The 19,234-nt window shown below is 40.3% G+C and overlaps 1 protein-coding gene across 3 annotated transcripts in view; it reads right to left on the reverse strand.

The window, feature by feature from the left end:
• Positions 1-2,264: 2,264 nt before the first annotated feature.
• The window catches only part of abcc5 (ATP-binding cassette, sub-family C (CFTR/MRP), member 5), a 67,193-nt gene continuing 50,223 nt past the window's right edge, over positions 2,265-19,234 (reverse strand). For 2 of the 3 annotated variants that reach the window (XM_060923452.1, XM_060923451.1), the window contains 9 exons: positions 16,050-16,332; positions 15,491-15,677; positions 15,153-15,242; positions 12,913-13,102; positions 12,495-12,654; positions 9,508-9,586; positions 9,281-9,394; positions 3,659-3,823; positions 2,265-3,531 (listed from right to left, as the gene is read on the reverse strand). In XM_060923452.1, the coding sequence (XP_060779435.1) occupies positions 3,430-3,531; positions 3,659-3,823; positions 9,281-9,394; positions 9,508-9,586; positions 12,495-12,654; positions 12,913-13,102; positions 15,153-15,242; positions 15,491-15,677; positions 16,050-16,332 (1,370 nt within the window). In that variant the 3' untranslated portion in view covers positions 2,265-3,429. Of the gene's footprint in view, positions 3,532-3,658; positions 3,824-9,280; positions 9,395-9,507; positions 9,587-12,494; positions 12,655-12,912; positions 13,103-14,004; positions 14,075-15,152; positions 15,243-15,490; positions 15,678-16,049; positions 16,333-19,234 lie in introns of those variants that run through there. The other variant, XM_060923453.1, reaches the window with a different exon arrangement.

The raw sequence follows: 19,234 nt of genomic DNA on the forward strand, positions 1-19,234 counted from the left end.
CTTCGAATTGTACACTTAATTTGCAAGCATTTTTGGAGGCCCATATCTTTTGTTCTAAGGGGAATATAGACCTGTAAATTGCTATATCTATGTATTCTGGCCCTGTCTATCAGATTCTGCACCTAAAAATAGCACAAGTTGACTAACTTTAGAGATATTAACCCCTTAAAAATGGATTTTTTAAATGACAAATTTTCTTTTGACATTTCAGGGGTCCATATCTTGGAAAGTTTTTGTGTTGATAGGGTTTCAACTGATTTATCATCATATTTGGGAACTCTACTGTGTACTTAGAGACTTTCAGGGCACTCAGAGCTTTGGTGGGGGTACAGGAGGGCCCCAAATATGGCTTCGGGACAAAATTACCGTTTGGTACATCCTACTTCAGGCCATTAGTTGGCCATGTGGGCACATGATGACTGGAATGAGCCTTTAACCCTATCAACTGACACCTTTTATCAAACTTTTAAGCCAATAAAAACTTTGATTATCCAACTCCTTCAATATAAACTAAGCATTTGTATATGGTGCTATTTTTGCATATTTTCTGAAAAATCCTAAGTCCGGAAGGTAGGTCAACTGTTGTTTTGACTGCCTATTCATGTTTAAGGTAGTAAAAGCACACCCATATAGTGATTTTAATCTATGGGAAGATTATTTATACCCAATACCCCATTAGTTATATTGACAATTACAAGGGATAAACCCTTTCCCGGCTGCTTCACGATGCTGGTTTTTTTTTTTTACGCTTGACACCTTTCCCTGTATCCAACCAAACTCTGACCACTACACACTTTCGACTTTTTATTAATTGATATGCTAATTTCCCCCACATGAGTGGCTAGGGGCCCCTTCCCCTTTTCTTGAAAAAAAAAAAAAACCTGATGAGTCTAGGTTTAACTTCCAGATCGGATGTCAGAACAAATGTACTAAAGCAACCAGGATGTTTTTCTTGGGATCATCCCCTTGTTTGCATCTTTCCCTTTCCTGTTTGAAAGATGCATTTAACTATTAAGTGTATAGTGGTCAGAGATTGGTTGGATACAGGGAAAGGTGTCAAATGTAAAAAAAACAGCATCGTGAAACAGCCGGGAAAGGGTTTATCCCTTGTAATTGTCAATATAACTAATGGGGTATTGGGTATAAATAATCTTCCCATAGATTAAAATCACTATATGGGTGTGCTTTTACTACCTTAAACATGAATAGGCAGTCAAAACAACAGTTGACCTACTTTCCGGACTTAGGATTTTTCAGAAAATATGCAAAAATAGTACCATATACTATTAGTTTAGTTTATATTGAAGGAGTTGGATAATCAAAGTTTTTATTGGCTTAAAAGTTTGATAAAAGGTGTCAGTTGATAGGGTTAAAGGTTCATTCCAGTCATCATGTGCCCACATGGCCAACTAATGGCCTGAAGTAGGGCGTACCAAATGGTAATTTTGTCCCGAAGCCATATTTGGGGCCCTCCTGTACCCCCACCAAAGCTCTGAGTGCCCTGAAACTCTCTAAGTACACAGTAGAGTTCCCAAATATAATGATAAATCAGTTGAAACCCTATCAACACAAAAACTTTCCAAGATATGGACCCCCAAAATGTCAAAAAAATTGTGTCATTAAAAAATCCACTTTTAAGGGGTTAATATCTATAAAGTTAGTAAACTTGTGCTATTTATAGCTGCATAATCTGATAGACAGGGCCAGAATACATAGATATAGCAATTTACAGGTCTATATCCCCTTAGAACAAAAAAATATGGGCCTCCAAAAATGCTTGCAAATTAAGTGCGCAATTCCCGGACCCCAAAAGTGGGCGTGGCACCCAAACTTTGAAGGGCCATAACTCAAAAAACGTTCGAGCTAGGAAGCTAAAATTTTGGATTCTTTCATTTGACATCATAAGGCACTAAGAAAATTAAAATAAGGCAAATTGAAGAGGTGTCACTGGGGAGGTTTTGGGCATTTGTGTGAATTGACATGGAATGACTCTAATATTCTAATTGTTCGAGGTGCACTAGTACAGTACATGGACATCAACTTTATGACATTGTTCTTGAGGCTACTCAACTTTCTCAGCAAGTTTGGAATCATCTGTCACTCAACTTTTTAGTCTGTAGATGTTTAAATTTTATATCTACAGCAAAACCTCCTTTATAAACGATTCATTATTCCCAACTATTGGGCTAGCATGTTCAGCAGATGCCATTCTCTTCTGACCAATCCCGATTCCTCTTTCACAAAACAGACACATGCAGCAGGAATACACCTAAAATAATTTTATTCATAAGACAGAGTTCATTCTCCCTGTTTCCATTTCAGGCCCTTTACAAGGCAATTAAGAAACCATGCTAAGGCTGTGGAAAATAAAGAATATCACAGACGTTGTGCGGGTCCTACCGAGGAGGCAGGTATAAAAATCAGATTCGCCTTTATCAAAGCCAAAGATGTTCTTCACCTGATCCAAGTAAGTTTCTTACTCAGAGTGAACACTTTCCAGAGCTTTGCTCTGATAAACTCTGCTATGAGCAAAAACAACCCATTTATTAATATGCACAGATGGTGTTTAACAAGCATGAAACAGGGAAAATTACAGTATGAAACTTTACAGCAACAATGGGGTGGGGTGGGGGGTGGGGTGGGGTGTGTGGGATGTGTGTGTGTTGGTGAGCTGTTTTAACTGTGTGAATGTGCAAGGACAAGCCAAAAAAAAATCATAATAAAAATGTCACAAAAATAGATATATCTGCAGTCTAACGTGATACATTGACGCAACACAAAAACAGTGGAAACATGTACAGTACAAGGCCTCTTAGCGCAAATACAACTGTCCTTGTGTGGAGCAAGTATTCTGAGAAGCAGCACTATTCTGATAAAAGTCTGTCTAACTCAGTGCCATCAAAACATCCTGTCAACAAAATCATCAGCATCAGGAGTTCAAGTTACGAGATATCACACAGTCATACAAATTGGCAAAAATCAAGTTCTTAGACTCAAAGTTATGGAACAGTGACTAGTGCATGTGACATACGTGAACAGAGCTAATGCACAAAAGCTCTGGATACACACCACCTTTCCCCAGTGTAAATAATAACATCTTATAATAGATATAGGTAGACACTCTATGAAACACACCAGTTTGCATGGCTGGAACTATATGAAAACCGATGTGTGCTTGTATAATGCAAAATATAGTTACAGTATCAGTATTTGGTAACCTGACCATTGCAGCTAACATTAAGTACATCTGAACAGGCATGTTCATGATTCTGTCTCCATAGAGACACATTATTCCTGCTCTACAGACACGGCAAAGCCCCAGACGCCTGCAGTGGCAGGTGATGCTTAAGCACCAGTGACTGGTTTATTTTGTCAAGGATGTTAAGTTAGAGGATATACAAACAAGTGCATGCTTATTTTTTCTGTTTTTTATCCTCTAACAGAAACGTTGTTCTCCACCGCAGCCAGCATGGCACAAAATCGAGAGTTTTCATTTGCCAGAAGTCTGGATGGCTCGTCGAATTCCACCACCTGGGTCGAAAAAAGTGCAACGACAAAGTTCAGTGTTAAAAATCAACCTGAAAAATGGTGTGTGATGTACATAGATTGGGTTTCTTGTAAAAATACTTCCTACAAAGTAAAAGGGACTGAAGGTTACCTGGCCTTGGTTGAGCACCATGATGCGGTCACAACTGAGCACAGTGTGCAGTCTATGTGCAATGGTTAAGGTTGTGCAGTCTTGGAATGAGTTACGAATGGTTTCCTGGATTAAAGAATCTGTCTCTGTGTCCATAGCAGCAGTGGCCTCATCCAAGATCAGGATCTATACAGAAGTGGAAGGAACAAAAATAATAATAAAGATCACACTGAAGTTCTGAGGGGTGAGCAGAGCCTGCACAGGCCGTGCTTCAGTACTGTTTTTCCAGTACCATTTCCTCATTTCTCTTTGGGGAACGCCTCGTCACTTGGCAAAAGTGAAACCTCATAGACTCAAGTGAAGATGATTAGATTTGTGGAATGCTTTTGGAGAAATAAAATAAACAATCCGTAGACTTCAGGAGCACACATTTCTGATACAGTGCTTTTCAGTCCAGGATAAAGCAAGCAAAGCCAGGGTTCTCCACGAGGGGTTTTAGAGGGGCGGGCCGCCCCCCTTTCTGTAATTCCCGCCCCCCTTTCTGTGATTCCCGCCCCCCTTTCTGTGATTCCCGCCCCCATTTAATTTCTGCCGCCCCTTTACAAAAGGAAGAGACGTCCCTTTGTTTTCTTTGTGACAGATAGCCTTTCTCTGTTGGAGTACCGACAAAGTAGACTACAGACAAAAATATTACATCACTGTGTTCAGGAGAGCCTTGTGGCGCTCAGTGCGAAAGAATTTTGTGAATATCTCCTTCCGTTTTCGTGTAAATCCCCGTTGTTTGGAGGGAGCACTCTGAGGAAAAAGTGCGCTTTCTGTGTGATACTCTGTCTCTAAGCACAGCGCGCGGGTGGGGGAGGGGCTGCTCGCTCTCACTCACACACACACACACACAGGAGGGAGGGGCTGCTCGCTCTCACACATACACACACACACAGGAGGGAGGGGCTGCTCGCTCTCACTCACACACACACACACACACACACACACACACACACACACACACACACACAGGAGGGAGGGGCTGCTCGCTCTCACACACACACAGGAGGGAGGGGCTGCTTGCTCTCACACACACACACACACACACACACACACAGGAGGGAGGGGCTGCGGCTCTCACACACACACACAGGAGGGAGGGGCTGCTCGCTCTCAGAAAGACACAGGCTTGTAGCATCAGGGCAAATCATTCATTCACACAGTTCAGCTCAGCTCCTGCAATAGCGACTGCTACAGCCACTGCATCACTCTCACAATTTCCCACAGGGGAATTGTTGGCTCTAGTTATAATTTATAATGCTTATGTACATTCTTTTACAAAAGTGCAATATTTTGATGCTGCTGAGCCATTGATCAACCTTTTTTTATGTCTGATATGTTGTAGATGGGAAAAGTAAAAGAAGCAAAAGTTTACTTAAAGGTCAACTAAGTTTAAAAAAAACAAAATTCCACGGTGATCCAAATGTGTTTTCATGTATCCAGAGAGATACCTTACATTTCTGAGCGTGATTTTGTGAATGTGCACTAATTGCTGGAAAGCGGTATTTCATCTGTTTTTCAGGACCCAAAGCTCCACCCTTCAAAAAATAAACTTACGAGCACGAGATAGGTCACGCGACCTTGTGACGTATGTTTCAGAATAACACGGTGGCATAGTCGTTGCACCTGGACTGAAGTGCGGAAAGTAATTTGAGTTGATTTAGTTACTTACAAAGACTGAGTCCAGAGTTTTCGCCTACAGTCCCCAGCCATGCCTACTCGGTGTATAATCGCAGGTTGTGGCAATACATATAAAGACGGGGTAAGCTTTCATCGCTTCCCCAAAGATGAGACCATCAAAAAATTTGCGCCAAAAATGAAGTCGTACAGATATCATGGCATCCTCAACAGGTAAGTTCATACCTCTCGCTAATCTTGATAACTCAGAATGTTGCTGTTTTCATGCTGATAATAGATAACATCACATTCAGTATCAATATTAACAGCATCAACAAAATCATTGTTTCTTTCCTATCATTTCTATCTCAGGATTCATTTGGCAGCACTACACTACAACGCAAACAGTGACAGAGAGCAGGCGAGGACAAGTAAAGGGGACCAACCCTATAGTATTCGAAAACCAAAGTACAAGCCAGGAAGTGCTTCAGCTAAGCCAGTCAAAGAACCATGCAACTACTGTAAGTCAAAGGTGGAAAATGTCACGTTATGTAGGTTGTGATTTCCCCCATACATCTGTCACATATTGGCTTTGCACTGATTTGTAAAACGCTTTACCTAGTGTTATAAAACAGACAGCCCACCAAAACTAAAAGCAGTAATCTTCTTTTGAATGTTTGACACGTTTTTTTAATGTGTGTAGCCTAGGTTGAGGAACTCATGGCTGATGTATCGGAGCAAGACTTTGACATTTCACCACCAGAGAGGCAGCCATCACTACCACCTTTGAGCAGTGGCCATGTGTACCCCCCCAAAGAGGAGATAATCCGATGCCATCACAGCCGATTTTCCAAAAAATGATTGTATTGTGCTGTATGTACACATCAGAGAAACTTTTGATGGGCAAATGTGTGTCATGTATGATCTTGTGCCTTTTTGGGTCTTTGAAAACTTTTTCAGTTCTGTTTCAACACCATACATATTTATTATTATTATTCTTTTTTTTTATCATCATTGCTGAGGTTATTTCAGGCAAGTGTTAGTGTTGATTATGGACATATAATGTATCCACACTGGATTGGGAAGGATTGCTGTGTGAATCCTTTTCCCAGGTCTTTGGACCTCTGGTTTGTCTTTGTTATAGGGTTAACAAATGCATTAGAACAAATAAATCTGATTCAAGTATACGTTCAAACGTCTTTATTTGCCACATTACACCACATCCTGGAAACCTGTATATTCAGTGGATGGGAATGTCTCCCGGATCTTTGTGACTGCACAGGATGGCAGTGGAAGGCGAACATGACGGCCTAGGTACTCCCAGCACCATCTAGCCAGCTGCCGACATGCAGTATGTCTGAATTTCCTGTAAATTCAATGTACTTTGTGAATTTACTTTGTGTGTGGTTTTATTATTATTATTTTACTACAGTAGTGATGACTTTAGCTGCAGCAATACATAAAATCTCAGCACTTTTGTTACCAATCAGAATTCTAGGGGGACAACTCACTCATTTTCAGATGGATCCTGCCTTGCATGCCCACCATCACCGTTCGAACTACGGGGGTACTCGGGGGATCAGAGATCCCCTGAAACAGACATGAGATCCCTTGAAAACATGATTTGGGAAATGTTGGAGGGTCTCTAAAATATTGGCAAAATGATGTTTATTGACATAGCAATCATGTGTAACGGGAAGCATTTGCATATCCGAAGTGTTGTGGAAGATTGGTTGTTGACATGATTTCCAGTGATGCTTTGGTGCTGCTGTGGATCAGATGTGTTGAGTAGCCTGACTGTTTTTTTTTTTTCTTGCGTGTGGTATCATTGTTGACGCGAGGTTGTTTTTTGAACATGCCAATGCGGACACGATTTCCCCTGATGAGTTATGACTCCAGACGCGATGCGTGTGTGGAGGTGTGGAGTCCGCGTGATATGTGCATAAGATAGGCTTCTCATGCGTTTGGAGATCCGCGCTCTGAGACAAGCGCAAGCGCACCCCCCCAAGGGAAAAAAAGGGACCCCCCGAAAATATCGGCATAGTTCGAACACTGCTCCATACTGCTGCACATACTGGTAGTGTGCTGTCTCCAGTACCCATCTATCCAGGCAGACTGTTTGAAAGCCTGGGTGAGACGTGATGCACTCTAGTTGTGCATTCTGTTGCTCATTGTAGGCTTGTATTTTTGCAGCCACTTCGGGGATCTCTCTGCAGCACACTGATTCGACGGCAGTCGGCATTGACGCACAGGCAGAGCATGTGCACCTGTGTCACGGAATGAAAATAGTCAACCTACAAATCAGGGCGTTGAAATAACATCTTATTTGCTACACAGGCCTACACCTTTCGTGACACAATGGAAAACAATGCACAACACAATGTGTCCCTTTTATTTCGATCCTTATTGATCATTTCCACAAAAACTGCAGGGACTTCATGTACTTTCTGCATTGTATTCTGAAACATATGTCATCACCTGTTGTCCAATCAGAAAGGGATATTTTGTAACTTCACTAAAAATATACGATTTTGAGAAGAACAACTTTCTTGCTTTACTTCCAAGTCGGGTTTTGTGTTTTTAGGTAAGAATAAACATATTATGAAAGTTAATTTTTTTTAACTTAGTTGACCTTTAAGAAAGATGGCTCTCTATTTTTATTTTAAGTTATTATAACTTGTTCCTCAGGCACTCAATGTTAATAAACAGGCCTACATTTGAAATCTGTTGACCTCAGTTTTCATTCTTGCATTAGCTTTATGGAATTCATTGTATTAATTAATTTGCACTGAAGTGTGCAAATTAATTAATACAATGAATTCAAGTGTGTGTAATGTTTGATGTATGATGTGTTTTGTACCAGTTCCTCTATTCTAAATGATTACTATTTGAGAGTATTTTATGCTAATTTTATGCAAATGGGATATGTAGATTTATGCAAATTTATTTCAAGGTCATCCGATTGACCCCCACCCCCCTATATTTTCAATCCGTGGAGAACCCTGAAAGCAATACAATATTTAAGATTAGATTTCAAGAAGATCTTTGTTTTCGTACATATTGATGACATACTGTCATTATTCTCAGACCTAGCATAGTATGCCAGGCTAGATGGCAGTCAAGCAGTTCAGCTTGAATATTAGCAAACATCTGACTCTGTATTCATCTGACTCTGACATCTATATGGCAACACTGCACCAAAAAAAACCCCTTTAGTGCATAGACTGCATTTATCAAGACCAGTTTTCACCCACAAGTACACTAGATTGCCAAAAGTATGTGGACACCTAATCTCCACACCCATATGTGCTTGCTGAACATCCCATTCCAGATTTAGTCCCCCTTTGCCGTTATAATAAGCTCCAATCTTCTGGGAAAAGACTTTGCACTAGATTTTGTAGCATAGCTGTGGGGATTTGTGCTCATTCAGCCACAACAGCATTAGTGAGGTTGGGTACTAATGTTGGGCGAGAAGGCGTAGCACACTGTCAGGGGTCATGTTCATCCCAAAGGTGTTCAATACAAAGCTTTGTATTGGCCACCCGAGTTCTTCCACTCCAACCTTGGCAAACTATGTCTTTATAAACCTCATTTTGTGCTCAACAGCACTGTCTTGCTGCTACATGTTTGGGCCTCTTGGTTCCAGTGAAGGGAAATTGTAATGCTACAGACATTCTATACAATTGTCAGCTTCTAACTTTAATTACATTATAGACATTTAGCAAACACTCTTATCCAGAACGATGTACAACATACCCAGAACAGCCTGAGGAGCAGTTGAGGGTTAGGTGTCTTGCTCAAGAGCACTTTAGCCATTCTTGCTGGTCCAGGAAATTGAACCAGCAACCTTTTGATCCCAAAGCTGCTTCTCTAACCATGAGGCCATGGCTTCCCTCATTGTAGCCATAAAGATGGATTCCCAGAGATGGATTGGTCAGGTTGCCAAACCCTTATTTAAGTGGGAAGACATTTGGAAAAGCTCACCTTGCACTGTCTCAGCAATGTTCTAGCCACACACAGCAGCTGCCTCTCGCCCACTGAAAAGTTCTCCCCATTCTCCACAACCTCAGACTCCAGCTTCAAGGGCAACTGAGACACCTATATATGGAGAAGCAGGAGAGAAGGATGTACATTAAATCTTGGAGAGGTGAGAAAACCGAGAGAAACTAATGCCTGATGGTGGGTGGTCTGTAATCAGCCTGGTCACTTACACACTCCTTCATGTGCGTCTTCTCCAAAGCACCCCAGATCTGAGCCTCTGAATATTGGTTGAATGGATCAAGGTTTGATCTGTTTGAAGGAAATATTTACTTTGATGATACAAGCTGAAACATTGATAAGTAAGAAATAGAAACACCAAAAGTAGACATACAGTAGACACTCTCTGGCCATGGTGTGAAAATTGTGCATGCAGACACTCATCTAAGTTTACGAATCTGTCACTGCTTAACTCTTGCATATTTTCTGTTGTGAATACTATCATTAAAAAGCTTATAATCTCTACTTTCCAAAGAAATTCATCTCATTTAGATCTGTTCAGTACTTTGGGAGTAACGGCAAGTTGAAGTTGGTACAACAGAGTACACTCTCTTCACGTGACATCGGGAAACTGCCAGTGCTTTTTGAGTCACGAGAAAGCCGTCAGGCTCTCTCTCTTCTGATCAATTTCAGACTGGATTACTCGTGAATATCAATCAGATAACTTTTATAGGGATGTTCTGGAGCTCTCACTGTTTCTGATGAAGTATTCAGCAAAATTTTCCATCTGCTAGTTTTGATGTTATGATTCACGGAAGACTTTGGAGTTTTCATAGCTTGTTTTTTCAAATCAAACCGATTCATGTAAATAAATAACTATTTAGAATAAAACTATCATTGTTTTGATTTAAAAAACAAAAAGTTACACTCTCTTCTTAGAAGTTTCATCAAATAGTTTTATTTGTGTAATATAAAACTGATCTTAACTCATTTATACACCACAAAGAAGGAGAAATCAATGTTAAGGATAAAATATGCATAAATAAGCACTGAATGTCATTCACATTTACCATTCTCTATTAAAATAAAAAAGTAATAAGATCTTCGTGATCGGAATGAGATTTTAAAAAACCGGAAGTTAGAAACGTGAGTCTCATTTCTCATCTCATTATCTCTAGCCGCTTTATCCTGTTCTATAGGGTCGCAGGCAAGCTGGAGCCTATCCCAGCTGACTACGGGCGAAAGGCGGGGTACACCCTGGACAAGTTGCCAGGTCATCACAGGGCTGACACATAGACACAGACGATCATTCACACTCACATTCACACCTACAGTCAATTTAGAGTCACCAATTAACCTAACCTGCATGTCTTTGGACTGTGGGGGAAACCGGAGCACCCGGGGGAAATCCACGCGGACACAGGGAGAACATGCAAACTCCGCACAGAAAGGCCCTCGCCAGCCACGGGGCTCGAACCTGGACCTTCTTGCTGTGAGGCGACAGCGCTAACCACTACACCACTGTGGAATTGTTTATTGGATGTGGCTCTCAGTTTTTTTCGAGGTTAGCCTTGAAAAGCTGTGAATATTATTCAAAATAATTTATATTCTTTCATATAAACACTACTGAGAAACACAAAGGCCTACAGAACACAAAGAGGGAAATATTATTTTAGTACTTTATTTTGTTAGAGAATGGTAGATGTGAATGACATTCAGTGCTTACTTATGCATATTATTCTTAATCTTCTAGCAAGGGTGGTCAAAACTGCCTCTAGAATTATTGGGGCTCCACTTGAACCGCTCCAAAATATATACTGGAAACGCAGTACTAAGAAGGCACTAAGTATTATGCGGGATTCTAGTCATCCCGCATACAATTTCTTCTCCCACCTCCCATCAGGGAGGCGTTTGCGGAGTATCCCAACGTTTTAGGGATAGTTTTTATCCCCAGGTAATTAGGCTAATGAATGATAGTTCAACTGGAAGGAGGACTGAGGTCTGAGCTTAGCTACTAGGTTTATTGTACGTGGATGTTTTTTAATGTTTTTAATGTCTTTCTTTTATTTATTGAACGGTGTGGAGAGAGTGCCAAGGCACATTGTTTTCATTGCTGTGGTACTCTGTACTAATATGCATATGACAAATAAACCTGAATTGAATTGAATATTTTATAATTAACATTGATTTCTCCTTTGTGATATCTAAATGAGTTAAGATCAGTTTTGTATTGCACAAATAAAGCCATTTGGTGAAACTTCGAAGAAGAGTGTACTGATTTAAAATTGTTTTAATCTAATCAGCATAATTAATAATAATTAAATACTAATTTGCATAATTTGTTTTTACTAATTTTTCAAACTTTGTATTCCGTATACAACCATCTATGTGCCTGCCAATTTCCATGTAAATATCTTGAAAAATAGAAAAAGGTCTCATCTCATCTCATCATCTCTAGCCGCTTTATCCTTCTACAGGGTCGCAGGCAAGCTGGAGCCTATCCCAACTGATTACAGGCGAGAGGCGGGGTACACCCTGGACAAGTCGCCAGGTCATCACAGGGCTGACACACAGACACAGACAACCATTCACACTCACATTCACACCTACGGTCAATTTAGAGTCACCAGTTAACCTAACCTGCATGTCTTTGGACTGTGGGGGAAACCGGAGCACCCGGAGGAAACCCACGCGGACACGGGGAGAACATGCAAACTCTGCACAGAAAGGCCCTCGCCGGCCAGGGGGCTCGAACCCGGACCTTCTTGCTGTGAGGCGACAGCGCTAACCACTACACCACCGTGCCGCCCATAGAAAAAGGTATTAAGAAAAAACATTTGATCTCGTGTTAATGAGGCCCATTTTGGACCGTTATCCTAATACATAATATTACAGCAGTTTTTTAAAAATTAAGCCTTTTTTTCAATCTTTGATTTGTAATATCTCAAGAACGGATAAGCATATTTTAATTCTGTAAAAGGCATGTTGTTTAGCATTCAATTTTGAATTCAAGGAGAGCAGTTTCAAGCAATCTGGATTGAATTTTCACCTGATGTGCCTACCCAAAGTATTTTAGAAAATTAACAATTAAAATCAACACTATCTGACCAATCAGATTCCAGAATTCAACAGCGTTGTGGTATAATTATAAAATTAAGTAACTGGAATTGTTCAAAGTCTGTAATAGATCCATGGTAGAAGGAAAAAAGTGAGCACTGACCTGACAGTTCCACTGAAAAGCACAGGTTCCTGTGGAATGATCGAGAGCTTGCTGCGTAAATCAGCAAGACCAATATCGCAGATATTAACACCGTCAATCTTAATGCTTCCACTGCATGGCTCCACCAGCCGGAAGAGAACCACACCTAAGGAGGATTTCCCTGATCCACAAAAAGAGTAAGAGCTCATGTAAGCGTGGGGTTTTTTTTTTTTTAAATCAGCATTAGTAAACCTTGTGCTTAGTTGTAACTTTGGACATCCAGTAGTTTAAAGCCATGTATGAGTATGATATAAAAACTGATATTTCATAACAGAGTACAATTTGAAGTCAGACTGGAAATAATTTAAGGGCTAAGCATGTAAATACACATGTAAATCTCAGTAGGTCTTGGATCTGCAGTCACATAAAGAGCACTGACCTGAACCTGTCCGGCCCACAATCCCCACCTTTTCCTTAGGCCGAATTGTGCAGGACAGTTTCTTCAACACTAAAGGAAGGTCCTCTCTGTACTTCATCTCAACGCTGTCAAACACAACCTTTCCCTCCTGTGGCCAGTCTGAAGGAGGGGCTTTGTTCTTCACCCGTGCAGGAGCCTCCAGTGAGAGGGACTGGTTATGAGAGGGACAAGAAATTACTAGTGGGTTCCAACAGGACTTGTGGATTGATACTTTAAGATGGTATGTACAGTGTATAAACGGAATAGTTAAGATGTAATGGACGGTTTTTCAAATTATTTATTTATTTATTTTAAAAAACCCGTAAGAAGAGACGATTTAACTGGGGGTTTCGATCATCATTTTATCATTACCATTAAAATTATTTGTACAGTTTGACACTGACATTTCATTGTAGGCCTACTGAATCGGTAAATTTGGGTCAAAAAATGTTGAAGGGTTCATTTCAGTCAATATTTTTGTCCTTTTCAAAGCCAAATGTAGCTGAAACCAGACCAAAATATCAGTGTAGTGGCACCAGTCATGACGAGCGGGGGCTCAGGGGCCGCCTTAGGTCCCCGAAAGCTCACGGGTTCTACATGCTCGGAGATGCATTCTAGTGCATTTCCTGGCATTTGCAGGCCTCCCTGAAAGTCGCTCTTTTTTGGTAATATTAATGAGATTTTTTTTTCCAAAAGTTGCTGTGATTGTTTTTGATTGAAGACATATTATAATTAATATTCAACTATATTAGTGACATATTTCTGGAACAAGAATAAAACAACCAGCTGATGTTCGCCAAGTGTCAGCTTTATTTTCAGCTTCAGCCATTCAATTACAATACATGATTATCCAAATCCAATTCATATCATACCCTACTGACCGTTATTCTGACGGTTTCAATGTTACGTTATTTAAAAAAAAAAAATTGCCAGGGACCGGCACATATTATGTGATTGGTGCGTAAGTGCCTCTTTACCATGAACACAGCATAAGGAAGGAGGTAAACTGGACTAGCATGATCAGTAACAACCTCCACACGGGACTACTCAGACAGCTATGCACTGGGCGCTTACGTGGACGGGGAGTGAAGTGTATCCGAATGTAGATCATTTCCATGGCGGCACACTGTCGCTGCCGCTGCGTAGGGTTAACAAGAGAAAATTAAACAAAAGCCGACATTTTTAAGATTAACAAGTCTTATTATTAGTGTAGTGGCAACTTTTACAGGTGTGTCGGCAATATTGTGGGCATAGCGACAAGGAAACACTGCATAGTGGCCTGATACACTGAAAAGGCCTAGTTAGAACCCTGAAGTATATGTAGTTAGCTGATGTAATTTAGAACTGGACACGATAATGTATTGGAACGAGTGCATTAATATAAACCTATGATTGAAATGACTGTAAAAACTGCTGTTATGGAAAATTAAATCAATGGCTTTTTCATCAGCTACCACAAGTTGGCCTAGTGGTCCACTTCTCAATTGGGAGATCATGAGTTCTACTCGCGGTTGGGTCATACCAAAGACCATTATAAAAATGGTACCTACTGCCATCTGGCAAGGCATGCTACAATACAGATGCAAGTGGGGAGTCAAACTCTCATGGTTACCAGAGGACTAGCCCCCCACTGTAACCCTAGTTGTATAGGCAAGAGGCCAAAACAGAGATCAGTGTGCCCGATTGCATGGCGTGGGAAAGACTTCAGACTTTTTCTTTTCCTCCATCAACTGGATTTGAGAATCCAACAGATCAGTGGTATAATTCATACTAACAAACTCAAAACCTTTCCATTTATCTTGACAGATAGTGAATGTGTCGCATCACTATATGTTTCAAGTGGGTTACACTGGCTGAAGGCGTTGCTAATGTGGGATGGCGTAAGACGGCATGGGGTTATAATATCAGAAAGTTCAACATACCCTATCAAAACTGTCTATAATAGCAGATTTGTCTATTAATTGGTTTATGTGCCATTGCTATTGACTGGGGGAAAAAAAAGACTGGCTTTTGGCACGTTTGAGTGATAACTGGAACCAGCACACTACAATTTTGAAATGTACAGCTCTTACACAAATTGTGTGAATGTTGTCAGACCTGAAGAGAACATGGAGTTCTGGCAGGAAGTAATTTCTCATTAGAGATTAATGAATTGGGAAATACTTGCTATGAATGAGGAGTGTCATGTGTGTCATAACTGTGATCAAAACTTTGTTCAATACCTCAATGTAATGGTGGATTCTCTCTACTGAGGTGAAGCGAGCTTCTGTCTCAGAGGCAAGGCGAACGGTGAACTGGAACAGACCGGTCAGCTAAGAGAGACAGTCACAATCATTTTCCATGTGCTGTTTTTTGGGACCAGTGATGGGTTTTAAAAAAATATATTCTTTTTAAATTGCCTGAACCAAATTATACCCATAGCAGACTATTAAGAGCTATAATACTACTAAAAAAAACCCCAAAAACCCAGTACTCTAGCCAAACCCATCCGATCTATAGCAAATCCATAAATAATAAAATCTGTATAAACTGAATCACATTCCTTGCTTTTCACACTCACCTGAACAGCGTAGGATATTGCCAGGCCTGCATATGCAGAGTGGATCTTTCCATGCATGACGACAATCATCAGTGCTGTAATGCTAATAAGTGTGACACTGATCACATTAAGACGCACAGCGAGCCAGCGCATTGCACAAGTGAACAGGTAAAATGGGGCCTGGTTCTGATCCAGCAGCTCCTGATACCTGAGGAAAAGCAATGGAGAAAAAAAAAAGGAATTCGCATGTTTAAGGTTCTGTAGTAGTGATCAGACATTTATTCATTCATCTTCAGGAACCAGATAGTGGATCCAGAACCTACTCTGGGAATACTGGGCTTGAGATGGGAAATACAAACTGAATTAGGTACCAGTTCACGACAGGGAGCCATACACATTCACACCAAGGAACAATTAAACATAGCCATCTTTGGGCATCAAGAAGAGGGCAGATAGCACTTTCCTCCGAGTGTATTATGCTGCCCTGTGTTGCCATGAGCAACACTTTGAAATTAATAAGAAATTAAATGTCTATAAGAACAGAGTGACATCATCTCAGAGGTTTCAGACTGAACCTTACTTGCGGAGGAATTCGTCTCCCTTGCCGTATGCCTGCACTGTACTCAGGCCCTGGATGCTGGAGGCGATGTGGGAAAGGAAAGGCGAATGAGTGATGTTGTCTAGCCGTTTGAGCTCACAGATGAAGACCCGAGAGACAGTGTGCAATACAGTGAAGAGGAGCACCAGTGGGCCCACAGCCACCAGGAACCATGGGAACACATTGCTGATCACACCCAGGCAAAACACCACCAGGATCAGATTCTGGATGAACATCTCCGCCTGGAATGGCAGACGTGTGTCCACTGAGACGAGAAAAAGAGGAGACCAAAGACAGAAAACATCAAATGACAAGAATGCAAGAGTTTCCAAAAGATTCAGTTCATAAACCTGGTTCATCTGAAGCATTTCAATTGAAAAATTCCATTGCAACAAACAGGTTAGGAACGGGACTTTTGTTTTTTTTTTCTCCATTCTTGGGACAACCACCCAGTTAATTTTTTTTCTGTTACTCCAGTGACATTATGCTGAGAGCAAACGGCACAAATTCAGCCTGATTTTGGCCAACAAATTTCCAGGTTTGGGGTGAAATATGAACGTCGGGAATGACGAATGGGGCTTATAGTGTGACATAATTGAAGAACAGGGATGTTGCGTTTGGGACGCGCCATGAAGCTTAGCACCCAAATGAAGTTTAGCATGTCAGATTTTTTTGTATTTTCTTATCTAGTTTGACAATTCCTCCACCGTGTTCTTTGACATTCCTTCTGTAGCCATGATTGACAGTTTCTTGACCCTCCTCCCTGATAAGATGCAAGGACATGAATGACAATTGGTCAGGGTCAAACTTATGGCACTATGCTTGCCTAATCTGACATGGTGACCACTGTTGAAAGACGTAGTCATATCCTGCCATTATCCATTAACTACATAATGAAGTCTTTTTGCATCACATTTATTCATTAACAGAATCTTATGCAAAACATGACTTCCAATCCAAACACTAGTTGACTTTAGGGTCTGGCTTAAGGGCCCAACACTGGTCAGTTTCGTGACCAAATCAAACAGACTATTTAATTTTTCGTGAAATAGCTGTGTAATTGCTCATAGAAGATAAATTCACTTGATGTCACGCTCAAAACTTGCACAATTAATAAATTATCCACAGTATTTGGGCGAACTATTTTGTTTCCTCTCGGTCAATCAGATTACGAATACAAGGGTGTGTGGTCTCATTATAATAAGTAAATATCCAAGATGGTTGGTGGGCTCCCACAACCCTGGATAAATGATTCTGGTGGGCTTCTATTTTCATGACTCTTTGATCACTATCCCTTGGATATAAGAGGATCCTTATCATTAATCTTTATTAGCCCCCTGACCAGGAGTGTACAGTCTTCTTCACAAGCCCTGACAATCGACAATCTACACCCATCAGATAGTTCATTAAGTTACATATCACCACATGTGCTTTAGAGTCTGAACTGACCACTATACATTAATCTGTTCTTTGAATTTCTGTCCCTGTAAGAAAAAAAGTTACGTAGTCAAATATAACTGATAAATTATATTTTTTATAGAAACAATAAAATGTTAATATTATTAATTTATACTATTATAATTTAGCCTCTTTGCTTAATTCTGAATTTTTAAAAATAAATTGCAGCTATACAAAGCTACAATTATTTCTCTATGGGCTCCCAAATTTAAGAAATTTTAGAGTCCATCTATCTCCAGGTCCCGGCCTCCTTATCCCCCTAATTTTATTATCCTCCCCTTATATTATCTACCTAGATTTTCCTCTTATTTTTTTCTATCCCTGTTGGTTGACCCACATTTTATTGTTCATCTGTGAAGAAAAGATCAATGCTGATCCACAAGCTACATCCTGTTCATTTTCAGGAGTGGGAGGCTTAAGGAACAAGTGCAACTGAAATAACCACAGCTGACCTTCCATCGACCATCAAAGCATAATGCCAGTGAACTGGTTTTTGTGGAGAATATTTCAGTTGGATCCTTAACAGAGAAATCCAGCTTCTTCAAAGAGAGTGTGCCTAGATTTTCCATTGCCTAACATTCAGTATTGGATTCTTACATGACTGGACTTCATATTGTGATGAGTGATGTTATCGGAAAAACATGAATTTTCTATATTTTATGTGAAATTTCACTTAATTTTCCAAGAAAGTTTCAAATGGCATCAGGAGCTCCATATAGAGAAAAAATGACCACTTATTTCTGCATGTTTTCTAAATTTAATAAATAAATAAAAGTGAACTTTCTACTCACTGACATCTCTACAGCAAGTGCAAATGTTGCCTTGTTGCCTACATTCAGTATTGAATTCTGAAATGATTGTTCCTCATACTGTGATGTATTGTGATAACTGATGCCATAGAAAAAACTACACAAAAAAATGAATTTTTTGTCAAATTTCATGTAACTTTACCAAAAACTTTCAAATGGCATCAGGAACAGATTTCCATGCAGAGAAAAAATTGAATGATGTTTCCTGTACATTTTTTGAATTTTTAAATAAATTAAAAAAAAAAAAAAGACAAAATACCATATTTTCTTTAAAAAAAAGGTGTTTTTTCTCATTGATACGGTATCTATCGTCAGCACAAGTGTTGCTTTCTGGCCATCTAGCTGATTATCCTAGCTCATAGCAGACAAAGTCTGAAGGTTTCATAAACAGTATCTACAATGCTACACTAAGTAACTTTAAAAACGCACATTGATAAAACTTGCTGAATTCGTGCTGAGTTTATCTCAAGAAGAAAAGAAATATATCACGATGGAAAAATAACTTCGTTCTGCCCGAATAAGTTCCAAATCTGTGCTCAAATCAGAATTTAAGGGAGTTGTACTCAATAACGTACAATATGACTCGGGTAGTCAATGACATGGACAGGCTTTAATTTTCAAACAAATTTTGCATACACTGTACACACACAATCTTGCCTATAAATACCCGGGGGAAATGATGGGAAAATTGTCATTACTGAAGATGCCACGCCTAAGCCAAAATCAATGTGAACAGGCCATCGGGATGTTGCGTGCCAGAAGTACACAGACAGAGGTCGCCCGGCACTTCGGTGTTCATCATTCGACCATTTCCCGTTTGAGTCAGCGTTACAGACAGACAGGGAGCACCAGGGATCGTCCACGCCCTGGTCAGCCTCGAGTCACGACGCCAGTTCAGGA

This window comes from Neoarius graeffei, chromosome 6 (assembly GCF_027579695.1).
Source record: "Neoarius graeffei isolate fNeoGra1 chromosome 6, fNeoGra1.pri, whole genome shotgun sequence".
NCBI classification, from domain to species: Eukaryota; Metazoa; Chordata; class Actinopteri; order Siluriformes; family Ariidae; genus Neoarius; species Neoarius graeffei.